Source organism: Ranitomeya imitator, chromosome 4, assembly GCF_032444005.1.
Source record: "Ranitomeya imitator isolate aRanImi1 chromosome 4, aRanImi1.pri, whole genome shotgun sequence".
Classification (NCBI taxonomy): Eukaryota; Metazoa; Chordata; class Amphibia; order Anura; family Dendrobatidae; genus Ranitomeya; species Ranitomeya imitator.
Window position 1 is genome coordinate 54,823,558 of NC_091285.1, and position 21,798 is coordinate 54,845,355.

Sequence of the window (21,798 nt, forward strand, 5' to 3'; positions counted from 1 at the left end):
AACTGAATTGAAATCAGCAGAGCACAAGAGTGATAAAAACGTGATCCCAATTGAATGTTAACCCTTTTTTTAAATCATCTTTGAGGCCACATCTTCAATATGGGATCAACATGGGATCCAGTTTTGGGTTCTGTAATTTAAAATAGAATATTGGAAAGTTAGACATAGTTCATTGGTGGGCAAATAGATTACTAAAAGGAATAGAAGGTCTTACTTAAAATGAAAAGTCTGTTCATCTTAGTAAAAAAGTGTAGTCTTGATTTATTTATTTCCAAGGACCTTACAAAGAACCAGAGAACATTCTCTGACCCAGTTCATTAAGAAAGATTTTCCTGCCGGTCTTCATGAGGGTGCATGGTAAAGTCAGACGCTCTTTATTCATGAAGAGGTGCACGCCTCTTCATGAATCAGAAGTGACTGATGAGTGGCGTGCGTCACATTATGCCATGCCAGAAATCGTATACCAGTCCCTGACTTGAGTAAGATTTCTGGGGAAAGGCATTCCACAGCTTATAATGACTTAGATGAGCTGTGTCATCATGTCCTCGCAGCACCCACTATCTCCTCTTCAGCTCTACACATTTTGGCTGGGTAAAACTGGCGTGAAAATGTCAAAAGTTGTAAAAAATATTGTGCAACTCCGAGGTGCAATGACAGATGTCTTCATATGTTTTCCTTTCTTTGCATCTGATGTTCAGAATTAACTAGAAAATTATGACTACATCTAACACTTAGGTAAGTATCTCAGACCATTTACAAAATTTATATATAGAAACAATTCAGGAACATTTCAAAACCTTCAACAGTTGATCAATAAAATATCAATGAGCAATAGTCTTCCAAGAAATCATCATACACATCAATCTATCTACATTGTAAGGAGGAGAAAGTCACAGACTGCACATCTACTAGCCATTCACCAATGTTCTATACTAGCAACAAAACAACCATCATTTCTAAGAATAAAATACTACTCTTTTTCCATGTGACCACAGTATGGCAACATTTTAGGGTCCACCCTATGGCTGCTATTTACAGTATTGCAAATAGGGTTTTGATGACAGATGCATTGTTACAAACTGTATATAAGTAGAAAAAAACTCAGAGGCTATAGAAAAGGTAAAGAATTGAATCCTAAGGTCATATGTTAAAAGTATGTATTTAAAAATTAAAGAATTCTAAACAAACGGTATTAATAGCTATAATTTAACTACAAAACGCATACTCATACCTGTAAAATTATGCCAGGATTCTGATCATTACCGGAAGGCCCATTCCCAGCAGTAGTTTCCTCTGTGTCTATGAGATTCTCTGTGGGGACGTTCTGCACTGGTTTCAGATAAGCGATTTCATTCTGCTTGGAGTCCAGAGTCACACACACATCATATGAGAATGGGAAAGGTAAACTGGTATCACTGATCTCAGAAGGACATCCCAGGGTGAACTGAGGATACACGTTTCTACTGTATGCCCCATAGCTTGTAGGAGTACTTGATTTTCTGCATTTTAAGACTACGGTGATCAGTACAGTCACAATGAACAAAATTGATATAAGAGCGATGGAAACCACCAAGTAGAAAGTGGCATTAGAAGAAGTATTAGAAATATTAGGTTGTTTCTTAATCTCTGGAACAACTTGTTGAAAGTTTTCAGCCACGACTAATTGTAATGAAACTGTACATGACAAAGATGGGACCCCATTATCCTTCACCAGAACCACAATCTTTTGTCTTAAGGTGTCTGTGTCCTGAATGTCACGTCCAATTTTTATTTCACCAGTATATTGGCCAATGGTGAAAAAAGAAGGATCGGGAACTTGTAGTAAGTGATAGGAGAGCCAGGCGTTGTGTCCAGAGTCAGCGTCCACTGCAATCACTTTGGTGACTAGATAACCTTTCTCAGCAGAGTGAGGAATAAACTCAAATAATGCTGATCCCTCAGTGTCTGGTGATGGGTAGAGGATCTTCGGAGCATTATCATTCTTATCAATGATACATATCCTCACTGTGACATTACTGCTTAGAGGAGGAGATCCACTGTCTTTAGCCATCACCTGGAACTGAAATCCCCGCAGCTGTTCATAGTCAAATGATCTCTGGGCATAGAGAACTCCGGTGATTGAATTTATGGAAATATAAGATGTCACAGGAATATCGTCTATGTTGCTATTTAGAATGCTGTAACTTATTTTTCCATTTTCATCACCATCAGGATCTGAGGCTCGGACATTGTGTATTGATGTACCTGGTTGGTTGTTTTCTCCAATATACACAATATATTTCATCTTCTCGAAAACTGGAGCGTTGTCATTCACATCTGAGATATTGAGCTGAATGGTTTTGTTGGTGGACAGTGGAGGAGATCCGCCATCCATACATTGTATGGTGACATTGTAGGAAGGATTTCTTTCTCGGTCCATGCTAGCTGCAGTTACCAGTTTATAGTAAGTACTAGAAGATGGGATTAGCTGAAAAGCCAAAGTGTCTGAGATGTGACAAACAACTTCACTATTCATCCCAGAGTCCAAGTCACGAATATTCAGTAATGATACCACAGTTCCTGGTGGTGAGTCCTCTGGAATTGTCTCCGAGAAAGATTTGATCATTATATCTGGCGCATTGTCATTGACATCGATCACTTGTATTGTCACCTTACAATGGGTTACATGACCTCCACCATCTTTAGCCTCTACAGTCATTTCATAGGAATCTGTTGTTTCATAATCCAAATTTCCTATTACTTTGATGTCCCCATTTAATGAGTCTATAGTAAATAACTGACGAGCATTGTCAGAAATATGACTAAAGGAATAAGCTATTTCAGCATTGGACCCTTCATCTTCATCAGTTGCATTTAGATGAATTACAAGAGACCCAATAGCTGCATCTTCATGTAATCTTACACGGTATGTGTCCTGATTAAACATCGGCAGGTTGTCATTAAAATCTTGTACAATAATCCTGACTGTAGCAGTGCTTGATTTCTGTGGGTTACCTCCATCCAAGGCTGTTAATATTAACTCATAGTAACTCTGTTTCTCTCTGTCCAGTGACTTTTCTAGAATAATTTCTGGATATTTAATTCCATCTGTTGTAATTTTTTCTCCAAGGCCAAAGTTTTCATTTCCATTCAGTGTATAACTTTGTATGGAGTTGGAGCCTAAGTCTGGATCTTGTGCGTTTCCTAAAGCAAAACGAGCCCCCGGTGAGGTGAGCTCACTGATTTCTACTTCAAAATGATTCTTAGAAAATATCGGTGAGTTATCATTCACATCCTGGATTTCTATGGTGATTGTGTAAAAAGTCAAAGGATTTTCTATTACAGCCTCCAGGTTTATAAAGCAGATTGGTTTATTTATGCATAATGTTTCTCTATCAATTCTGTCTGATGCAAATAAGTCTCCATTTTCCAAATTAACACTGAAATATTGTTTATTTGTCTGGGACAGAACTTGGAATTTTCTTTTTGCCAATTCATCCACATTTAGTCCCAGATCTTTTGCCACATTCCCAATTACAGATCCTTTCTTCATTTCTTCACGTACTGAATACTGTAGCTGTCCATAGGTATCAGTGATAAAGAAGAAAATAAAGGAAAATACCTGATATATCTGCTGCCATTGTTTCCTTCTGTTTCTTGATGGGTCACTCATTGTTAGATGTCCGTGATAGAAAAGTTTCCTGTGCTTTAATCAAGAATATAATTCCTTAAAAATGAAAATTGATATTTCTTGCAGTCCAGACTGCTGTGTGTCCTTTGGTAAAAGAAAAAATCTGTGAGACTGTAGTGATATTAGTTGATTTCTTTCAAAGGTGACTACAATTTCATTCACAGTCTTATACCGCCACTCAGTGTTCAAAAATAATAACTGCGACTTTTTTGCAGTAAGATTTTTCAACTAGTTTGTTAAGTTTGCATTTCTTATTTTCTTGTCATCCTTAAGTGATATTAAAATATATCAAAGTTATAGCCTAAAATATCATAATAAATATGTAGTGCCTTCATAGAGTGATTAAAAAAAGTTGTAGATTTCACCTAAAATACCAATATAATAAAGGCAGTATGTAAAAAAAAAACATTTTTTGTTTGATATATTAAAAAAACATTTTTTATACAATTAAAGAGGAAAAAAATAAACAACTATTACCAAGTACAGCGCTCATTACTTTATTGGTAAACTGATTGTTTTGTGCTTACATATTTTCCAACTTTATAACACCCTTGATCAGTATTTCCATACACATTGTTAACGTAAGCAAATAACTTTTCAACAATTGAAAGGAACTGATCAATGGAATATTAATGTACTTGATTGCAGAGGAAACTTGAATATTATAATTATTTTTAAAGTAATGCACGTAATGAGTGTAGAGTAATTGTATTTGATAGTAGTTGGTGAGTAAATAAGTAAAAAAAAAAAAAAATGTACTTATACTGCAGCATACCGTATGTGCAAGTAACTCAATATGGTTTAATTACAAAACAATGTGAACAATCTTATTACTCCTAAACCATTATTACAAGATGGAAGATCCTGCATCTAAAACTACTAACAATTGGGGAACGAACAAGAAGAGCAGTGTGGATACAATCGTCATGATCACCCAAATACAATACGCTCAAATATAGAATAAATTGTTTATTGATGAAGAAACGTTTGTTATTTTCTGTCTTTTACAGGCAGGTGACATGAGCTTCAATGGATTAGGTATAAAAGTGAGTATAACGGTTCTTTAGTTTTATTTCTAATAAAGGCCTCTGTGTCATTATTTCAATTTAAAGAATTTTATGGCTGTATTTTTTTTTACAATCTAACTATGGGGTTAGTAATGGGGGCGCATTTCCATTACTAACATTTAGGCATGATGTCAGCGGCCATAAAACAGCTGACATCAACCTCACAAATATGACCCCGCTTGCCACCGCACCAGGGCAAGTGGTAAGAGGTGGGCAAAGCTCCAAAATTGGCACATCTAATGGATGCACCATTACTGGGGCAGCTGAGGGCTGCTATTTTAAGGTGGAGAGGGCAATATCGATCACCTTTTTCCATTATAGCCAACCATTATCAGGCAGAAAGCTGAGGGTTACAGCCCACAGCTATCTGTTTTGCCTGTGCTGGTTATCAAAAATAGTAGAGGCCTCACACCTTTCTTTTTATTTATTTATTGCACAGGTCACTATTCGTTAAGTGATCTGCTTCCCCCGCCAGTGGAGGCTGGGCACTGAAAGAAAAGTGACCTGTGAATCACTGAAAGGAGACAGGCAGCAAGGGGGTATAGGGAAGAGGGGCAGCAGAGCTGTAAGTGCAGTGCCCATCCGCCGTACTTATGGCTCATTTAAAAAAGTTTTCAAAAGGATATTTCTGTGAAAAATAAACACTGATTTCTAAAGTAAATCTATTGATGTAATCCACATTACAGTACCCATAAATACATGGCATTAGTTTGGGATAGAAAAAGGTGTCGGCGGTGAAGGCAGGAGCAGAGTCCCCGCTCTACACATTGCTCTTCCAGCGGTTGGTTTCAGAAAAATGGCATCTGGAGGCAGTGCATGTGCAGATTGAGATCTTGGCTCCTTCCAGCCAAGAATCTCCCCTCTTCTGCCATTATTAGCTTCCTGCAGTGACTACCCTGCCTTCTGGGACCCCACTTCACCGCTGGCGTGGCTAAATTTGGACTATAAGATGGACTCTCATTTGACATATTAAAAAATGTCCTATTTTCCTCCTCAAAATTTGGGGTGTGTCTTATAGTCTGCAAGACATGGTATATTGTCTGTTAAATATGTTTTGGGGATTGTGACCCTGTTCTTTATTAATTTCAGCAATTGGTAAAACACATTATATTTACAGATTAAAAGAGAGTACCCTTTAATAAGATTTCTTAAAGGGCCATGCACACTACATCCTGACCAGACAAATCAGAAATCACTAATGGCTGTGACAATAGAGCATCACTGATTGTCAGGTTTCATAACTTTATGCTACTACTAGGTATATAGGTTAACCCTTCATTATAAGTGGTTCTACAACATGAGAATATCACTATCAAAATCAGCTCAGAACTACATGCGAGGACTTGGTGAATGATCTGAATAGAGCTGGGACCACAGTCTCAAACATTACCGTTAGTAACACACTAAATCATCATGGATTAAAATCCTGCAGGGCAAGCAGGTCCCCAGCTCACGCCAGCACATGTACATGTACTATTTGAAGTTTGCCAATGACCAGCTAGATAATCTAGAGGAGGAATGGGAGAGGGTCATGTGGTCAGCTGAGACAACATTAGAACTATTTGGTATTAACTCCACTTGCCATGTTTGGAGGAAGGAGAATATGAGTACAACCCCAAGAACACATCCCAACCATGAAGCATGGTGGGGGAATCATCATACTTTGGTGTTGCTTTTCTGCAAAGGGGACAGGATGACTGCACTGTGTTGAAGGGAGGATGGATAGGGTCATGTATAACAAGATTTTGGCTAACAACCTCCTTCCCTCAGTAAGAGCATTGAAGTTGAGTAGTGCCTGGGTCTTCCAGCATGATAATGAACCAAAGCACACAGCCAGGACAATTAAGGAGTAGCTCTGTAAGAAATATTTCAAGGTTCTGGAGTGATCTAGCCAGTCTCCAGACCTGAACCCATTAGAAAATCTTTGGAAGGAGAAAAAACTCAATGTTGCACAGCAACAGCCCAGAATCCTGAAAGATCGGGAGAGGATCTGTATGGAAAAGTAGGCCAAAATCCTGGCTGCAGTCTATGAAAATTTGGTCAAAAACTATAGAAAACCTCTGACCTCTGTAATTGCAAACAAAGGTTTCTGTATCAAATTTTAAGTTCTGGTTTTCTAATTTATCAAATACTTATTTTATGCCATAAATGCAAATTAATTATTTAAAAATCATACAATGAGATTTTCTGGATTTCTTAAGATTCTCTCTCATATTTGAAGTGTATTTGCAATTAAAATTACAGACCTCCTCTACATTCTTTGTATGTGGGAAAACTTGCAAAATCAGTGTATCAAATACTTATTTTCCCTACTGTATATATATATATATATACTAGATGAAGAGCCCAGCGTTGCCCGGGCATAGTAACTAACTGTGGTGAGTTATAATACCTGTGTCATCTACTCCTGTATATAGTATATACCTGTATGTCATCTCCCCTGTATATAGTATATGCCTGTATGTCATCTCTTCCTGTATATAGTATATACCTATGTGTCATCTCCTCCTGTATATAGTATACACCTGTATGTGATCTCCTCCTGTATATAGTATATACTTGTATGTCATCTCCCCTGTATATAGTATATACCTGTATGTCATCTCCCCTGTATATAGTATGTACCTGTGTGTCATCTCCGCCTGTATATAGTATATACCTATGTGTCATCTCCTCCTGCATATAGTACATACCTGTATGTCATCTCCCCTGTTTATAGTATATACCTGTATGTCATCTCCCCTGTATATAGTATACACCTGTATGTGATCTCCTCCTTTATATAGTATATACCTGTTTGTCATCTCCCCTGTATATAGAATATACCTGTGTCATCTCCCCTGTATATAGTATGTACCTGTGTATCATCTCCTCCTGTATATAGTATATACCTATGTGTCATCTCCTCCTGTATATAGTATATACATATATGTCATCTCCCCTGTATATAGTATATACCTGTGTTTCATCTCTTCCTGTATATAGTATATACCTATGTGTTATCTCCTCCTGTATATAGTATACACCTGTATGTGATCTCCTCCTGTATATAGTATATACCTGTATGTCTTCTCCCCTGTATATAGTATATACCTGTATGTCATCTCCCCTGTATATAGTATGTACCTCTATGTCCTCTTCTCCTGTACATAGTATATACCTGTATGTCATCTCCCCTGTATATAGTATATAACTGTATGTCATCTGCTCCTGTATATAGTATGTATCTGTATGTCATCTGCTCCTGTATATAGTATGTACCTGTATGTCATCTGCTCCTGTATATAGTATGTACCTGTATGTCATCTGCTCCTGTATATAGTATATACCTGTGTGTCATCTCCTCCTGTATATAGTATGTACCTATGTGTCATCTCTTCCTGTATATAGTATGTACCTGTATGTCATCTCCTCCTGTACATAGTTTATACATGTATGTCATCTCCCCTGTATATAGTATATAACTGTATGTCATCTCCTGTATATAGTATATACCTGTATGTAACATAGTAACATAGTAACATAGTTAGTAAGGCCGAAAAAAGACATTTGTCCATCCAGTTCAGCCTATATTCCATCATAATAAATACCCAGATCTACGTCCTTCTACAGAACCTAATAATTGTATGATACAATATTGTTCTGCTCCAGGAAGACATCCAGGCCTCTCTTGAACCCCTCGACTGAGTTCGCCATCACCACCTCCTCAGGCAAGCAATTCCAGATTCTCACTGCCCTAACAGTAAAGAATCCTCTTCTTTGTTGGTGGAAAAACCTTCTCTCCTCCAGACGCAAAGAATGCCCCCTTGTGCCCGTCACCTTCCTTGGTATAAACAGATCCTCAGCGAGATATTTGTATTGTCCCCTTATATACTTATACATGGTTATTAGATCGCCCCTCAGTCGTCTTTTTTCTAGACTAAATAATCCTAATTTCGCTAATCTATCTGGGTATTGTAGTTCTCCCATCCCCTTTATTAATTTTGTTGCCCTCCTTTGTACTCTCTCTAGTTCCATTATATCCTTCCTGAGCACCGGTGCCCAAAACTGGACACAGTACTCCATGTGCGGTCTAACTAGGGATTTGTACAGAGGCAGTATAATGCTCTCATCATGTGTATCCAGACCTCTTTTAATGGACCCCATGATCCTGTTTGCCTTGGCAGCTGCTGCCTGGCACTGGCTGCTCCAGGTAAGTTTATCATTAACTAGGATCCCCAAGTCCTTCTCCCTGTCAGATTTACCCAGTGGTTTCCCGTTCAGTGTGTAATGGTGATATTGATTCCCTCTTCCCATGTGTATAACCTTACATTTATCATTGTTAAACCTCATCTGCCACCTTTCAGCCCAAGTTTCCAACTTATCCAGATCCATCTGTAGCAGAATACTATCTTCTCTTGTATTAACTGCTTTACATAGTTTTGTATCATCTGCAAATATCGATATTTTACTGTGTAAACCTTCTACCAGATCATTAATGAATATGTTGAAGAGAACAGGTCCCAATACTGACCCCTGCGGTACCCCACTGGTCACAGCGACCCAGTTAGAGACTATACCATTTATAACCACCCTCTGCTTTCTATCACTAAGCCAGTTACTAACCCATTTACACACATTTTCCCCCAGACCAAGCATTCTCATTTTGTGTACCAACCTCTTGTGCGGCACGGTATCAAACGCTTTGGAAAAATCGAGATATACCACGTCCAATGACTCACCGTGGTCCAGTCTATAGCTTACCTCTTCATAAAAACTGATTAGATTGGTTTGACAGGAGCGATTTCTCATAAACCCATGCTGATATGGAGTTAAACAGTTATTCTCATTGAGATAATCCAGAATAACATCCCTCAGAAACCCTTCAAATATTTTACCAACAATAGAGGTTAGACTTACTGGCCTATAATTTCCAGGTTCACTTTTAGAGCCCTTTTTGAATATTGGCACCACATTTGCTATGCGCCAATCCTGCGGAACAGACCCTGTCTCTATAGAGTCCCTAAAAATAAGAAATAATGGTTTATCTATTACATTACTTAGTTCTCTTAGTACTCGTGGGTGTATGCCATCCGGACCCGGAGATTTATCTATTTTAATCTTATTTAGCCGGTTTCGCACCTCTTCTTGGGTTAGATTGGTGACCCTTAATATAGGGTTTTCATTGTTTCTTGGGATTTCACCTAGCATTTCATTTTCCACCGTGAATACCGTGGAGAAGAAGGTGTTTAATATGTTAGCTTTTTCCTCGTCATCTACAACCATTCTTTCCTCACTATTTTTTAAGGGGCCTACATTTTCAGTTTTTATTCTTTTACTATTGATATAGTTGAAGAACAGTTTGGGATTAGTTTTACTCTCCTTAGCAATGTGCTTCTCTGTTTCCTTTTTGGCAGCTTTAATTAGTTTTTTAGATAAAGTATTTTTCTCCCTATAGTTTTTTAGAGCTTCAATGGTGCCATCCTGCTTTAGTAGTGCAAATGCTTTCTTTTTACTGTTAATTGCCTGTCTTACTTCTTTGTTTAGCCACATTGGGTTTTTCCTATTTCTAGTCCTTTTATTCCCACAAGGTATAAACCGCTTACACTGCCTATTTAGGATGTTCTTAAACATTTCCCATTTATTATCTGTATTCTCATTTCTGAGGATATTGTCCCAGTCTACCAGATTAAGGGCATCTCTAAGCTGTTCAAACTTTGCCTTCCTAAAGTTCAATGTTTTTGTGACTCCCTGACAAGTCCCCCTAGTGAAAGACAGGTGAAACTGCACAATATTGTGGTCGCTATTTCCTAAATGCCCAACCACCTGCAGATTTGTTATTCTGTCAGGTCTATTAGATAGTATTAGGTCTAAAAGTGCTGCTCCTCTGGTTGGATTCTGCACCAATTGTGAAAGATAATTTTTCTTGGTTATTAGCAGAAACCTGTTGCCTTTATGGGTTTCACAGGTTTCTGTTTCCCAGTTAATATCCGGGTAGTTAAAGTCCCCCATAACCAGGACCTCATTATGGGTTGCAGCTTCATCTATCTGCTTTAGAAGTAGACTTTCCATGCTTTCTGTTATATTTGGGGGTTTGTAACAGACCCCAATGAGAATTTTGTTACCATTTTTCCCTCCATGAATTTCAACCCATATGGACTCGACATCCTCATTCCCTTCGCTAATATCCTCCCTTAAAGTGGACTTTAGACAAGACTTTACATAGAGACAAACCCCTCCTCCTCTCCGATTTTTACGATCCTTTCTAAACAGACTGTAACCCTGTAAGTTAACTGCCCAGTCATAGCTTTCATCTAACCATGTCTCGGTTATTCCCACTATGTCAAAGTTACCTGTAGATATTTCTGCTTCTAGTTCTTCCATCTTGTTTGTCAGGCTTCTGGCGTTTGCGAGCATGCAGTTTAGAGGATTTTGTTTTGTTCCAATCTCCTCACTGTGGATTGTTTTAGAAATGTTCTTACCTCCCTTCTGAGTATGTTTTCCTGGGTCGTCTTTGTTCGAGTCTAATGTTTTTCTTCCCGTCCCCTCTTCTTCTAGTTTAACGCCCTCCTGATGAGTGTAGCGAGTCTTCTGGCGAATGTGTGTTTCCCAGGTTTGTTGAGGTGTAGTCCGTCTCTGGCGAGGAGTCCATCATACCAGTAATTCACACCGTGGTCCAGGAATCCAAATCCTTGTTGTCTGCACCATCGTCTTAGCCAGTTGTTTGCATCAAGGATCCTGTTCCATCTCCTGGTGCCATGCCCGTCTACTGGAAGGATAGAAGAAAAAACTACCTGTGCATCCAGTTCCTTTACTTTCTTCCCCAACTCTTCAAAGTCCTTGCAGATTGTCGGTAGGTCCTTCCTTGCCGTGTCATTGGTGCCAACATGTATCAGAAGAAATGGGTGGACGTCCTTGGAGCTGAAGAGCTTTGGTATCCTATCGGTCACATCCTTGATCATCGCACCTGGAAGGCAGCATACTTCTCTTGCAGTTATGTCCGGTCTGCAGATGGCTGCTTCGGTGCCTCTCAGTAGTGAGTCTCCCACCACCACCACTCTTCGTTGCTTCTTGGCTGTACTTTTTGCTGTCACTTGTTGCTGTGTGCCCTTTTCTTTTTTGCTTGCTGGTATTGCTTCATTCTTAGGTGTGCCATCTTCATCCTCTACAAAGATTTGATATCGGTTCTTCAGTTGTGTGGTTGGTGATTTCTCCATGGTCTTCTTGCTTCTTTTGGTCACATGCTTCCACTCATCTGCTTTTGGAGGTTCTCTGACACTTTTTGCACCTTCTGTGACCAGTAGAGATGCTTCTGTTCTGTCTATGTCATCTGCTCCTGTATATAGTATGTACCTAGGTGAGTTTTGCACGTGTGGTGAGTTTTTGGTGAGCCTAGTTTTGCATGTGACGAGTTTTCCATGAGGTGAGTTTTGCACATGTGGCGAGTTTTGGGTGAACCTAGTTTTGCATGTGGCGAATTTTGCACGTGGTGAGTTTTGAGTGGGGACTTTTGTGTTTCGACTTTTATGTGGTGAGGTTAGTGTATGGTTTGGTGAAATGTGGGCTGAGGGTGGTATCTGTGTTCAAGCACGTGGTAGTGTGTGGCGCATTTTGTGTGGGTGTTCATATCCCCGTATGTGGTGAGTGTCCCATGTCGGGGCCCCACCTTAGCAACTGTACGGTATATACTCTTTGGCGCCATGGCTCTCATTCTTTAAGTCCCCCTTGTTCACATCTGGCAGCTGTCAATTTGCCTCCAACGCTTTTCCTTTCACTTTTTCCCCATTATGTAGATAGGGACAAAATTGTTTGGGGAATTGGAACGCGCAGGGTTAAAATTTTGTCTCACAACATAGCCTATGACGCTCTCTGGGTCCAGACGTGTGACTGCAAAATTTTGTGGCTGTACTGCGACAGTGCAGATGCCAATCCCGGACATACACACATACATACACACACACACATTCAGCTTTATATAATATTATTTGTGGAAATTCAAAAACTGAAAAGTGGGGCATGCAATATTATTTGGCCCCTTTAAATAAATACTTTGTTCTGCCACTTTTTGCTGTGATTACAGCTGCAAGTCGCTTGGGCTATGTCTCTACCAGTTTTGTACATCGAGAGACTGAAATTCTTGCCCATTTTTCCTTGGCAAACAGCTCAAGCTCAGTGAGGTTTGATGGAGATCGTTTGGGAACAGCAATTTTAAGCTCTTTCCACAGATTCTCGATTGGATTCAGGTCTGGACTCTGACTTGGCCATTCTAACACCTGGATACGTTTATTTGTGAACCATTTCACTGTAGATTTGGCTTTATATTTTGGTTCATTGTCTTGTTGGAAGACAAATCTCCGTCCCAGTCTCTGGTCTTTTGCAGACTCCAAAGGTTTTCTTCCAGAATGGTCCTGTATTTGGCTCCATCCATCTTCCCATCAATTTTAACCATGATGCTGCCACCACCATGTTTGACAGTGCGGATGGTGTGTTCACGGTGATGAGCTGTGTTGCCTTTATGCCAAACATATCGTTTGGAATTGTTGCCAAAAAGTTTGATTTTGGTTTCATCTGACCAGAGCACCTTCTTCCACATGTTTGGTGTGTCTCCCAGGTGGCTTGTTGCAAACTTTAAACAACACATTTTATGGATATCTTTGAGAAATGGCTTTCTTCTTGCCACTCTTCCATAAGATTTGTGCAGTGTACGACTAATTGTTGTCCTATGGACAGACTGTCCCACCTCAGCTATAGATCTCTTCAGTTCATCCAGAGTGATCATTGGCCTCTTGGCTGCATCTCTGATCAGTCTTCTCCTTGTTTGAGATGAAAGTTTAGAGGGACGTCCGGGTCTTGGTAGATTTGCAGTGGTATGATACTCCTTCCATTTCAATATGATTGCTTGCACAGTGCTCATTGGGATGTTAAAAGTTTTGGAAATCATTTTGTATCCAAATCTAGCTTTAAACTTCTCCATAACAGTATCACGGACCTGCCTGTTGTGTTCCTTGGACTTCACGATGCTCTCTGTGGTTCAAACAGAACCCTGAGACTTGATTACACACAGGTGGATTATATTTATCATCATTAGCATTTAGGACAACATTGGATTATTCAGAGATCCACAATGAACTTCTAGAGTGAGTTTGCTGCACTGAAAGTAAAGGGGCCGAATAATATTGCATGCTCCACTTTTCAGTTTTTGAATTTCCACAAAAAATTAAAATAACCTATATATTTCATTCAACTTCACAATTGTGTTCCACTAGTTGTTCATTATTCACCAAAAATTTACATTTGGTATCTTAATGCTTGAAGCATGATATGTTGGAAAAGGTTGAAAAGTTCCAGGGGGTGAATACTTTCGCAAGGCACTGTGTATATATACATATATACATATATATATATATATATGTATATATATATATATATATATATATATATATACAGTGGGGCAAAAAAGTATTTAGTCAGTCAGCAATAGTGCAAGTTCCACCACTTAAAAAGATGAGAGGCGTCTGTAATTTACATCATAGGTAGACCTCAACTATGGGAGACAAACTGAGAAAAAAAAAATCCAGAAAATCACATTGTCTGTTTTTTTAACATTTTATTTGCATATTATGGTGGAAAATAAGTATTTGGTCAGAAACAAACAATCAAGATTTCTGGCTCTCACAGACCTGTAACTTCTTCTTTAAGAGTCTCCTCTTTCCTCCACTCATTACCTGTAGTAATGGCACCTGTTTAAACTTGTTATCAGTATAAAAAGACACCTGTGCACACCCTCAAACAGTCTGACTCCAAACTCCACTATGGTGAAGACCAAAGAGCTGTCAAAGGACACCAGAAACAAAATTGTAGCCCTGCACCAAGCTGGGAAGACTGAATCTGCAATAGCCAACCAGCTTGGAGTGAAGAAATCAACAGTGGGAGCAATAATTAGAAAATGGAAGACATACAAGACCACTGATAATCTCCCTCGATCTGGGGCTCCACGCAAAATCCCACCCCGTGGGGTCAGAATGATCACAAGAACGGTGAGCAAAAATCCCAGAACCACGCGGGGGGACCTAGTGAATGAACTGAAGAGAGCTGGGACCAATGTAACAAGGCCTACCATAAGTAACACACTACGCCACCATGGACTCAGATCCTGCAGTGCCAGACGTGTCCCACTGCTTAAGCCAGTACATGTCCGGGCCCGTCTGAAGTTTGCTAGAGAGCATTTGGATGATCCAGAGGAGTTTGGGGAAAATGTCCTATGGTCTGATGAAACCAAACTGGAACTGTTTGGTAGAAACACAACTTGTCGTGTTTGGAGGAAAAAGAATACTGAGTTGCATCCATCAAACACCATACCTACTGTAAAGCATGGTGGTGGAAACATCATGCTTTGGGGCTGTTTCTCTGCAAAGGGGCCAGGATGACAAATCCGGGTACATGAAAGAATGAATGGGGCCATGTATCGTGAGATTTTGAGTGCAAACCTCCTTCCATCAGCAAGGGCATTGAAGATGAAACGTGGCTGGGTCTTTCAACATGATAATGATCCAAAGCACACCGCCAGGGCAACGAAGGAGTGGCTTCGTAAGAAGCATTTCAAGGTCCTGGAGTGGCCTAGCCAGTCTCCAGATCTCAACCCTATAGAAAACCTTTGGAGGGAGTTGAAAGTCCGTGTTGCCAAGCGAAAAGCCAAAAACATCATTGCTCTAGAGGAGATCTGCATGGAGGAATGGGCCAACATACCAACAACAGTGTGTGGCAACCTTGTGAAGACTTACAGATAACGTTTGACCTCTGTCATTGCCAACAAAGGATATATTACAAAGTATTGAGATGAAATTTTGTTTCTGACCAAATACTTATTTTCCACCATAATATGCAAATAAAATGTTAAAAAAAACAGACAATGTGATTTTCTGGATTTTTTTTTCTCAGTTTGTCTCCCATAGTTGAGGTCTACCTATGATGTAAATTACAGACGCCTCTCATCTTTTTAAGTGGTGGAACTTGCACTATTGCTGACTGACTAAATACTTTTTTGCCCCACTGTATATTCAGTAATGGCCAAAAGTATTTACACCCCTGCAATTCTGTCAGTTAATACTCATTTTCTTCCAGAAAATGATTGCAAACTCAAATTATTTGGTATTATTATCTTCATTTAATTTTTCTTAAATGAAAAAACACAGAAGAGAATGAAGCGAAAAGAAAAAAATTTAATCATTTCACACAAAACTCCAAAAATGGGCCAGACAAAAGTATTGGCACCCTCAGCCTAATACTTGGTTGCACAACCTTTAGCCAAAATAACTGCGACCAACCGCTTCCGGTAACCATCAATGAGTTTCTTACAATGCTCTGCTGGAATTTTAGACCTTTCTTCTTTGGCAAACTGCTCCAGGTCCCTGATATTTGAAGGGTGCCTTCTCTAAACTGCCATTTTTAGATCTCTCCACAGGTGTTCTATGGGATTCAGGTGTGGACTCATTGCTGGCCACCTTAGAAGTCTCCAGTGCTTTCTCTCAAACCATTTTCTAGTGCTTTTTGAAGTGTGTTTTGGGTCATTGTCCTGATGGAAGACCCATGACCTCTGAGGGAGACCCAGCTTATTCAAACTGGGCCCTACATTATGCTGCAAAATTTGTTGGCAGTCTTCAGACTTCATAATGCCATGCACACGGTCAAGCAGTCCAGTGCCAGAGGCAGCAAAGCAACCCCAAAACATCAGGGAACCTCCGCCATGTTTGGCTGTAGGGACCGTGTTCTTTTCTTTGAATGCCTCTTTTTTTCTCCTGTAAACTCTATGTTAATGCCTTTGCCCAAAAAGCTCTACTTTTGTCTCATCTGACCAGAGAACATTCTTCCAAAACGTTTTAGGTTTTTCAGGTAAGTTTTGGCAAACTCCAGCCTGGCTTTTTTATGTCTCGGGGTAAGAAGTGGGGTCTTCCTAGGTCTACTACCATACAGTCCCTTTTCATTCAGATGCCGACGGATAGTACGGGTTGACACTGTTGTACCCTCGGACTGCAGGGCAGCTTGAAATTGTTTGGATGTTAGTCGAGGTTTTTTTATCCAACATCCGCACAATCTTGCATTGAAATTTCTTGTCAATTTTTCTTTTCCGTCCACATCTAGGGAGGTTAGCCATAATGCCATGGGCTTTAAAGGGCCATTGTCACCCCCCTGCAGCCGTTATAAACTAAAAGAGCCACCTTGTGCAGCAGTAATGCCGCATTCTAACAAGGTGGCTCTTTTAGTTTTGTGTTCAGGTATTACTAAAATAAAGCAGTTTGAAACTTTGCAAAAATACCTGTCTTTGTCCACGGAGGCGGGTCTGAAGCCTCCTCTGTGAAGCGCCCAACTGCCGTCACTCATCTCTTCTGGGGCGATGGTCGCCGCCCCCTCCGCGCTGTATTCTTTTCAAATCCGGCGCCGGCGCTGTGTAAATATTTGTGGGGCAGGCGCAGTAAGCTCTGGCGGTCTGACGCAGTGCGCATGCCCAGGAATCCCAGCCCCGCACTGTGCATAATGCATAACAGTGCGGGGCAGGGATTACCGAGGTGGGTGGCCGCACTGCCAGCACAGGCGCAGTCTGCAAGCCTGGCTGGGACGTCAGACCGCCAGAGCTTACTGCGCCTGCCCCACAAATATTTACACGGCGCCGGATTTGAAAAGAAAACAGCGCAGAGGGGGCGGCGACCATCGCCCCAGAAGAGATGAGTGATGGCAGTTGGGCGCTTCACAGAGGAGGCTTCAGACCCGCCTCCGTGGACAAAGACAGGTATTTTTGCAAAGTTTCAAACTGCTTTATTTTAGTAATACCTGAACACAAAACTAAAAGAGCCACCTTGTTAGAATGCGGCATTACTGCTGCACAAGGTGGCTCTTTTAGTTTATAACGGCTGCAGGGGGGTGACAATGGCCCTTTAAACTTCTTGATGACACTGCGCACGGTAGACACAGGAACATTCAGGTCTTTGGAGATAGACTTGTAGCCTTGAGATTGCTCATGCTTCCTCACAATTTGGTTTCTCAAGTCCTCAGACAGTTCTTTAGTCTTCTTTCTTTTCTCCATGCTCAATGTGGTACACACAAGGACACAGGACAGAGGTTGAGTCAACTTTAATCCATGTCAACTGGCTGCAAGTGTAATTTAGTTATTGCCAACACCTGTTAGGTGCCACAGGTAAGTTACAGGTGCTGTTAATTACACAAATTAGAGAAGCATCATATGATTTTTCAAACAGTGCCAATACTTTTGTCCACCCCCTTTTTATGTTTGGTGTGGAATTATATCCAATTTGGCTTTAGGACAATTGTTTTTGTGTTTTTTCATTTAAGACAAATTAAGTGACGATAATAATACCAAATAATTTGTGTTTGCAATCATTTTCAGGAAGAAAATGAGTATTATCTGACAGAATTGCAGGGGTGTCAATACTTTTGGCCATGACTGTATATATACACACACACGTACATATGATGATATTTAAATTGTGATTCACAATTATAGTCGCAAAAATCTAGATTTTTTTTGCCTTTTTTCTAAATTTCAACCTTATATGCTGTTTAGATTTATGTATTTTAAGCCAAAGTCTATTGTTAGGGTTGGCGGAATGCACTGAATATATATATGAGACAGTTGATGCGTTCGCAACCCGGGGTCCACCATGCAGGAGAGAAACCTACTGCTAGCAATAGGCAGTACTATATGGCGGTATTAGCGAACTCTGTTACTTCACAGATATAGAAGAATAACAAGATGCTGTGCCCTGTTAACCTCACAGAAAGCACAGCTACCAAAAAGAGCAAAACTGTGGTCATGCAGTTAGAATAGCAGACAAACAACTCCTCACCGGAGGTGCCGGTATTCTAGGAGCTTATTTCAGCCAAGGCCCTGAATCCAAACATACAAACTCCTCACCGGAGGTGCCGGCATTCTTGGGGCTTATTTCAGCCAAACCCTGACCACATACAAGCATGACCACACTGGCACTGAGCTCTTTAACATTGGTTTGATACTAGCGCATGGCCATGCAGCGATGCAAACCTTTTATAGTTTTTGCGCTCAAGGACCCTCCTAGTGGTCCAACAGGAACCGCTTCAGGACCTGCACATGTGACCCCCGAACTCCAATGGGAGGTCATCCCGTGGGCATGCCCAGTATCGGGAAAGCAGGACTTAGTCCCAGAAAGATCTGCTCACTGCTGATCAGCGCTGGCTATAAAGGTAGAGCCTGGAAGAACAGTAGTAACCAGTCTCCCAGTATCAGCCTGAGTCAGATGCTGGGACTGACGTCTCCGCTGAGCAGGCTCCACTGTGGCTGGAGAATGGGAGACCACAGTGGAAATGGTTCGAGGTTCCACCTGTGCAGAGGCGGGAACTCTACACCTAACAGTCTATACCTATAACTTTATAAACTATGTTAAGAGGCAGACTTTGTAACTTGAATTTTTTTATAATATTTATATTCAATTGAAAGCATTAGATTGTTTTATTGCTTGAACACAAACAAGGTAGAAACTGTGACCACGATTGTAAATAAACTTTTAATATTTCCCATTATATAAGCAAGATCAGGAAATGGATTAGCACAGAACATTTAAAAGTAAACTTATCATTTCTATTATGATTTGAATGCAAAAGTTTCAGCCCACTGTTAAAACTTTGCATTTTTTTCAAATAATTTGTAACATTTGTTGTGCTAAAATAATCAGTCAAAAAATCTTACTTAAAATTGTAATTTTAAATTGTACGCATTTGTTAATATTTAATTCATATATTATTTGTTTAATCAATGGACTTGATAAAATAACTAAGAATTAACAGTATTCCAATTTGTATAAATTATGTATTTTTCATTTATTTTATTTTGTCACTGGATGGAAATGTTAGCTCTATTTTAACACATTGAAATAGTTTACTAAATATTACTAAATATTATGTTTTCCTTTGCTATTTCCCCATGTGATTAAAAATAATATAATGTAATAATATACCTTTAAATATATTAAGAATGAAACTTCTATAAACCAAAAAACTGGAAACATTGTTTATAGTTAGCAATCAAGAAAATCCAAACAGCCATTTTCTTATTTTCTTACTGATGAGAAAATAAATTAAATTGAAATAGTGGGCTTCTGAATTAACCTTTGTGGGATTGGCTGGCACATTTGTATTCTCAAACCCACAGTACTTTTTAATTAATCTATTGAATATGCATATTTTCTGCATAAAATGATTTCATCATTTTGCAATGTGGCACTGTTGCATATATAAGAAAAGTTAAGATAGTTACAGATTTACATTATTACTTTGGTTAAAAAATAGACAATAAGTTTGTGTTCCAATTTAATACTTAAAATATTTTTAAGTTAATCATATTCCCACCATAAGTAACCTATCAGAGTATCAATCAAAGACACAGGGAACAAGGAAATGGTCAAAAGGGCACAATACACAGATAGACAGAGTTAAGGTAGCCACTGCCCCACACTGCTCATTGTCCACTGTCAGGCCCTTGGTGCCTCTTTTTAATCCTTTTGAAAACCAGATCCTCTTCATACTAGGCTGAGATTTTCTGACATAACCAGGCCCAAAGTCAACAATCAAAAGTTAACAAAAGTTAACAAGTTAATCAATATCTATAGTTACTCTAATTGTAAAACTAACATTGTACTTCTGTCTTAGCTGCCTGTACATGTTGGAAGACCTCAAAAGACACATATTGACTGGTTAATGCTCAGCACCCCCAAATAATAAAACCTATTCAGAACCACTACACCTTGAATGAATATGAATTTGAGTTATATTTAACTTGACAGCAACCAGGCACCATCAATTTATTAAAAAAGTGGGATTAAAGCTCCTGCAATATAGGAGAAGCAGCTTGGGTCTACAGTTATAAGACACAAGTGAGGATCTTAAGAACTATGATCACCAGGTGTCTGCTTGACATATCAAAGTCGATGAGTCATAGAAAAGATCAACTCTGCCAGGGTATTGGTGACTGTAATGGTCCGTTTTGCCCTGTAATTTATGGATGTCTCAGTTACAATGGATAAAAAGCAAAATAGAGGGTATAAAAAGATCCATTGAATGACAAATTATGAAAACAGTATATTTACAACTTCTAGGAAAAATAAAGGACCCCGTGAGAATTTTTTTATTTAATTAAATTCCATTTTAGTACATCTATTTAATATAAAAACTAAATTTCTATGCAAATCCAGTTCCCATATTACCATAATAAGCTGAAGAATAAGTTCAACAGGTAATTTTGTGTGAAAAATGAGCACAAAAAAGGATAGTAAAGCATAGTTTTTTTTCTATTTGCGCTTCAAAAAATATTGATAAATCCCACGAAATAATTAAATTTATTTCACATTAAACAATGCTGCAAACAGCTACAAGAGTAAAAAAGAAATCAATAAAGTTCTGACTGCTGAATTGTTTAGAGGCAATAGAGAAATTAGGCTGGTCTGTAAGGCCCTTTTAGGTCTGGTCTTATAGGATTAATTTAGAGATAAACAATTCTATTGTTTAGAATTTCCCAAAATGTGTTACCCCTCTATATCAGACTAGACCTCAAAACATCATGACATTGACTGTAATGCCATGACACTAACAGTCTCTGGTATTCTTATTTTCTGGTTTATCGGGGGTGGGCAGTCCTCCTTTAGTGACATTTCTCCTTAGTCTGTCTTCATCGCGCAATCCCCTCTGGCACAAAAGTGAATAGCATTTTACCGTCATTTTATTGATGACTTATTTCTGATTTGGACGGGATCTAAGCAAGAGGCTTTATTTATTGAGACTCTGAATAAAAACCCATGGGGCCTATCTTTTTCAGCTACACTGTCTGACACAGATATCCAGTTTCTTGATTTGTTGGTAAAAGTAGATTCACACGGTAAATTTACAACCTCTACACATTTTAAACATGTTAACGTGAACAGTTACCTCTATTTTAAAAGCGGCCATCTTCCTAAATGGATCACTAATGTGCCTTATGGCTAATATTGGAGAATTCAGCAAAACTGCACTAATCAATGTGATTTTCTAACTGAATCTCAAGCA

At 39.3% G+C, this 21,798-nt stretch overlaps 2 protein-coding genes across 3 annotated transcripts in view; both read right to left on the reverse strand.

Moving 5' to 3' along the window:
- The window catches only part of LOC138675454 (protocadherin gamma-A4-like), a 732,953-nt gene that overhangs the window by 591,960 nt on the left and 119,195 nt on the right, over nucleotides 1-21,798 (reverse strand). The gene's annotated exons all lie outside the window — the stretch shown is intronic.
- LOC138673786 (protocadherin gamma-B4-like) lies at nucleotides 1,226-3,750 on the reverse strand. The gene has a single exon (XM_069761830.1). The coding sequence runs from the start codon at nucleotides 3,650-3,652 to the stop codon at nucleotides 1,226-1,228; it is 2,427 nt and encodes an 808-aa protein (XP_069617931.1). The 5' UTR covers nucleotides 3,653-3,750.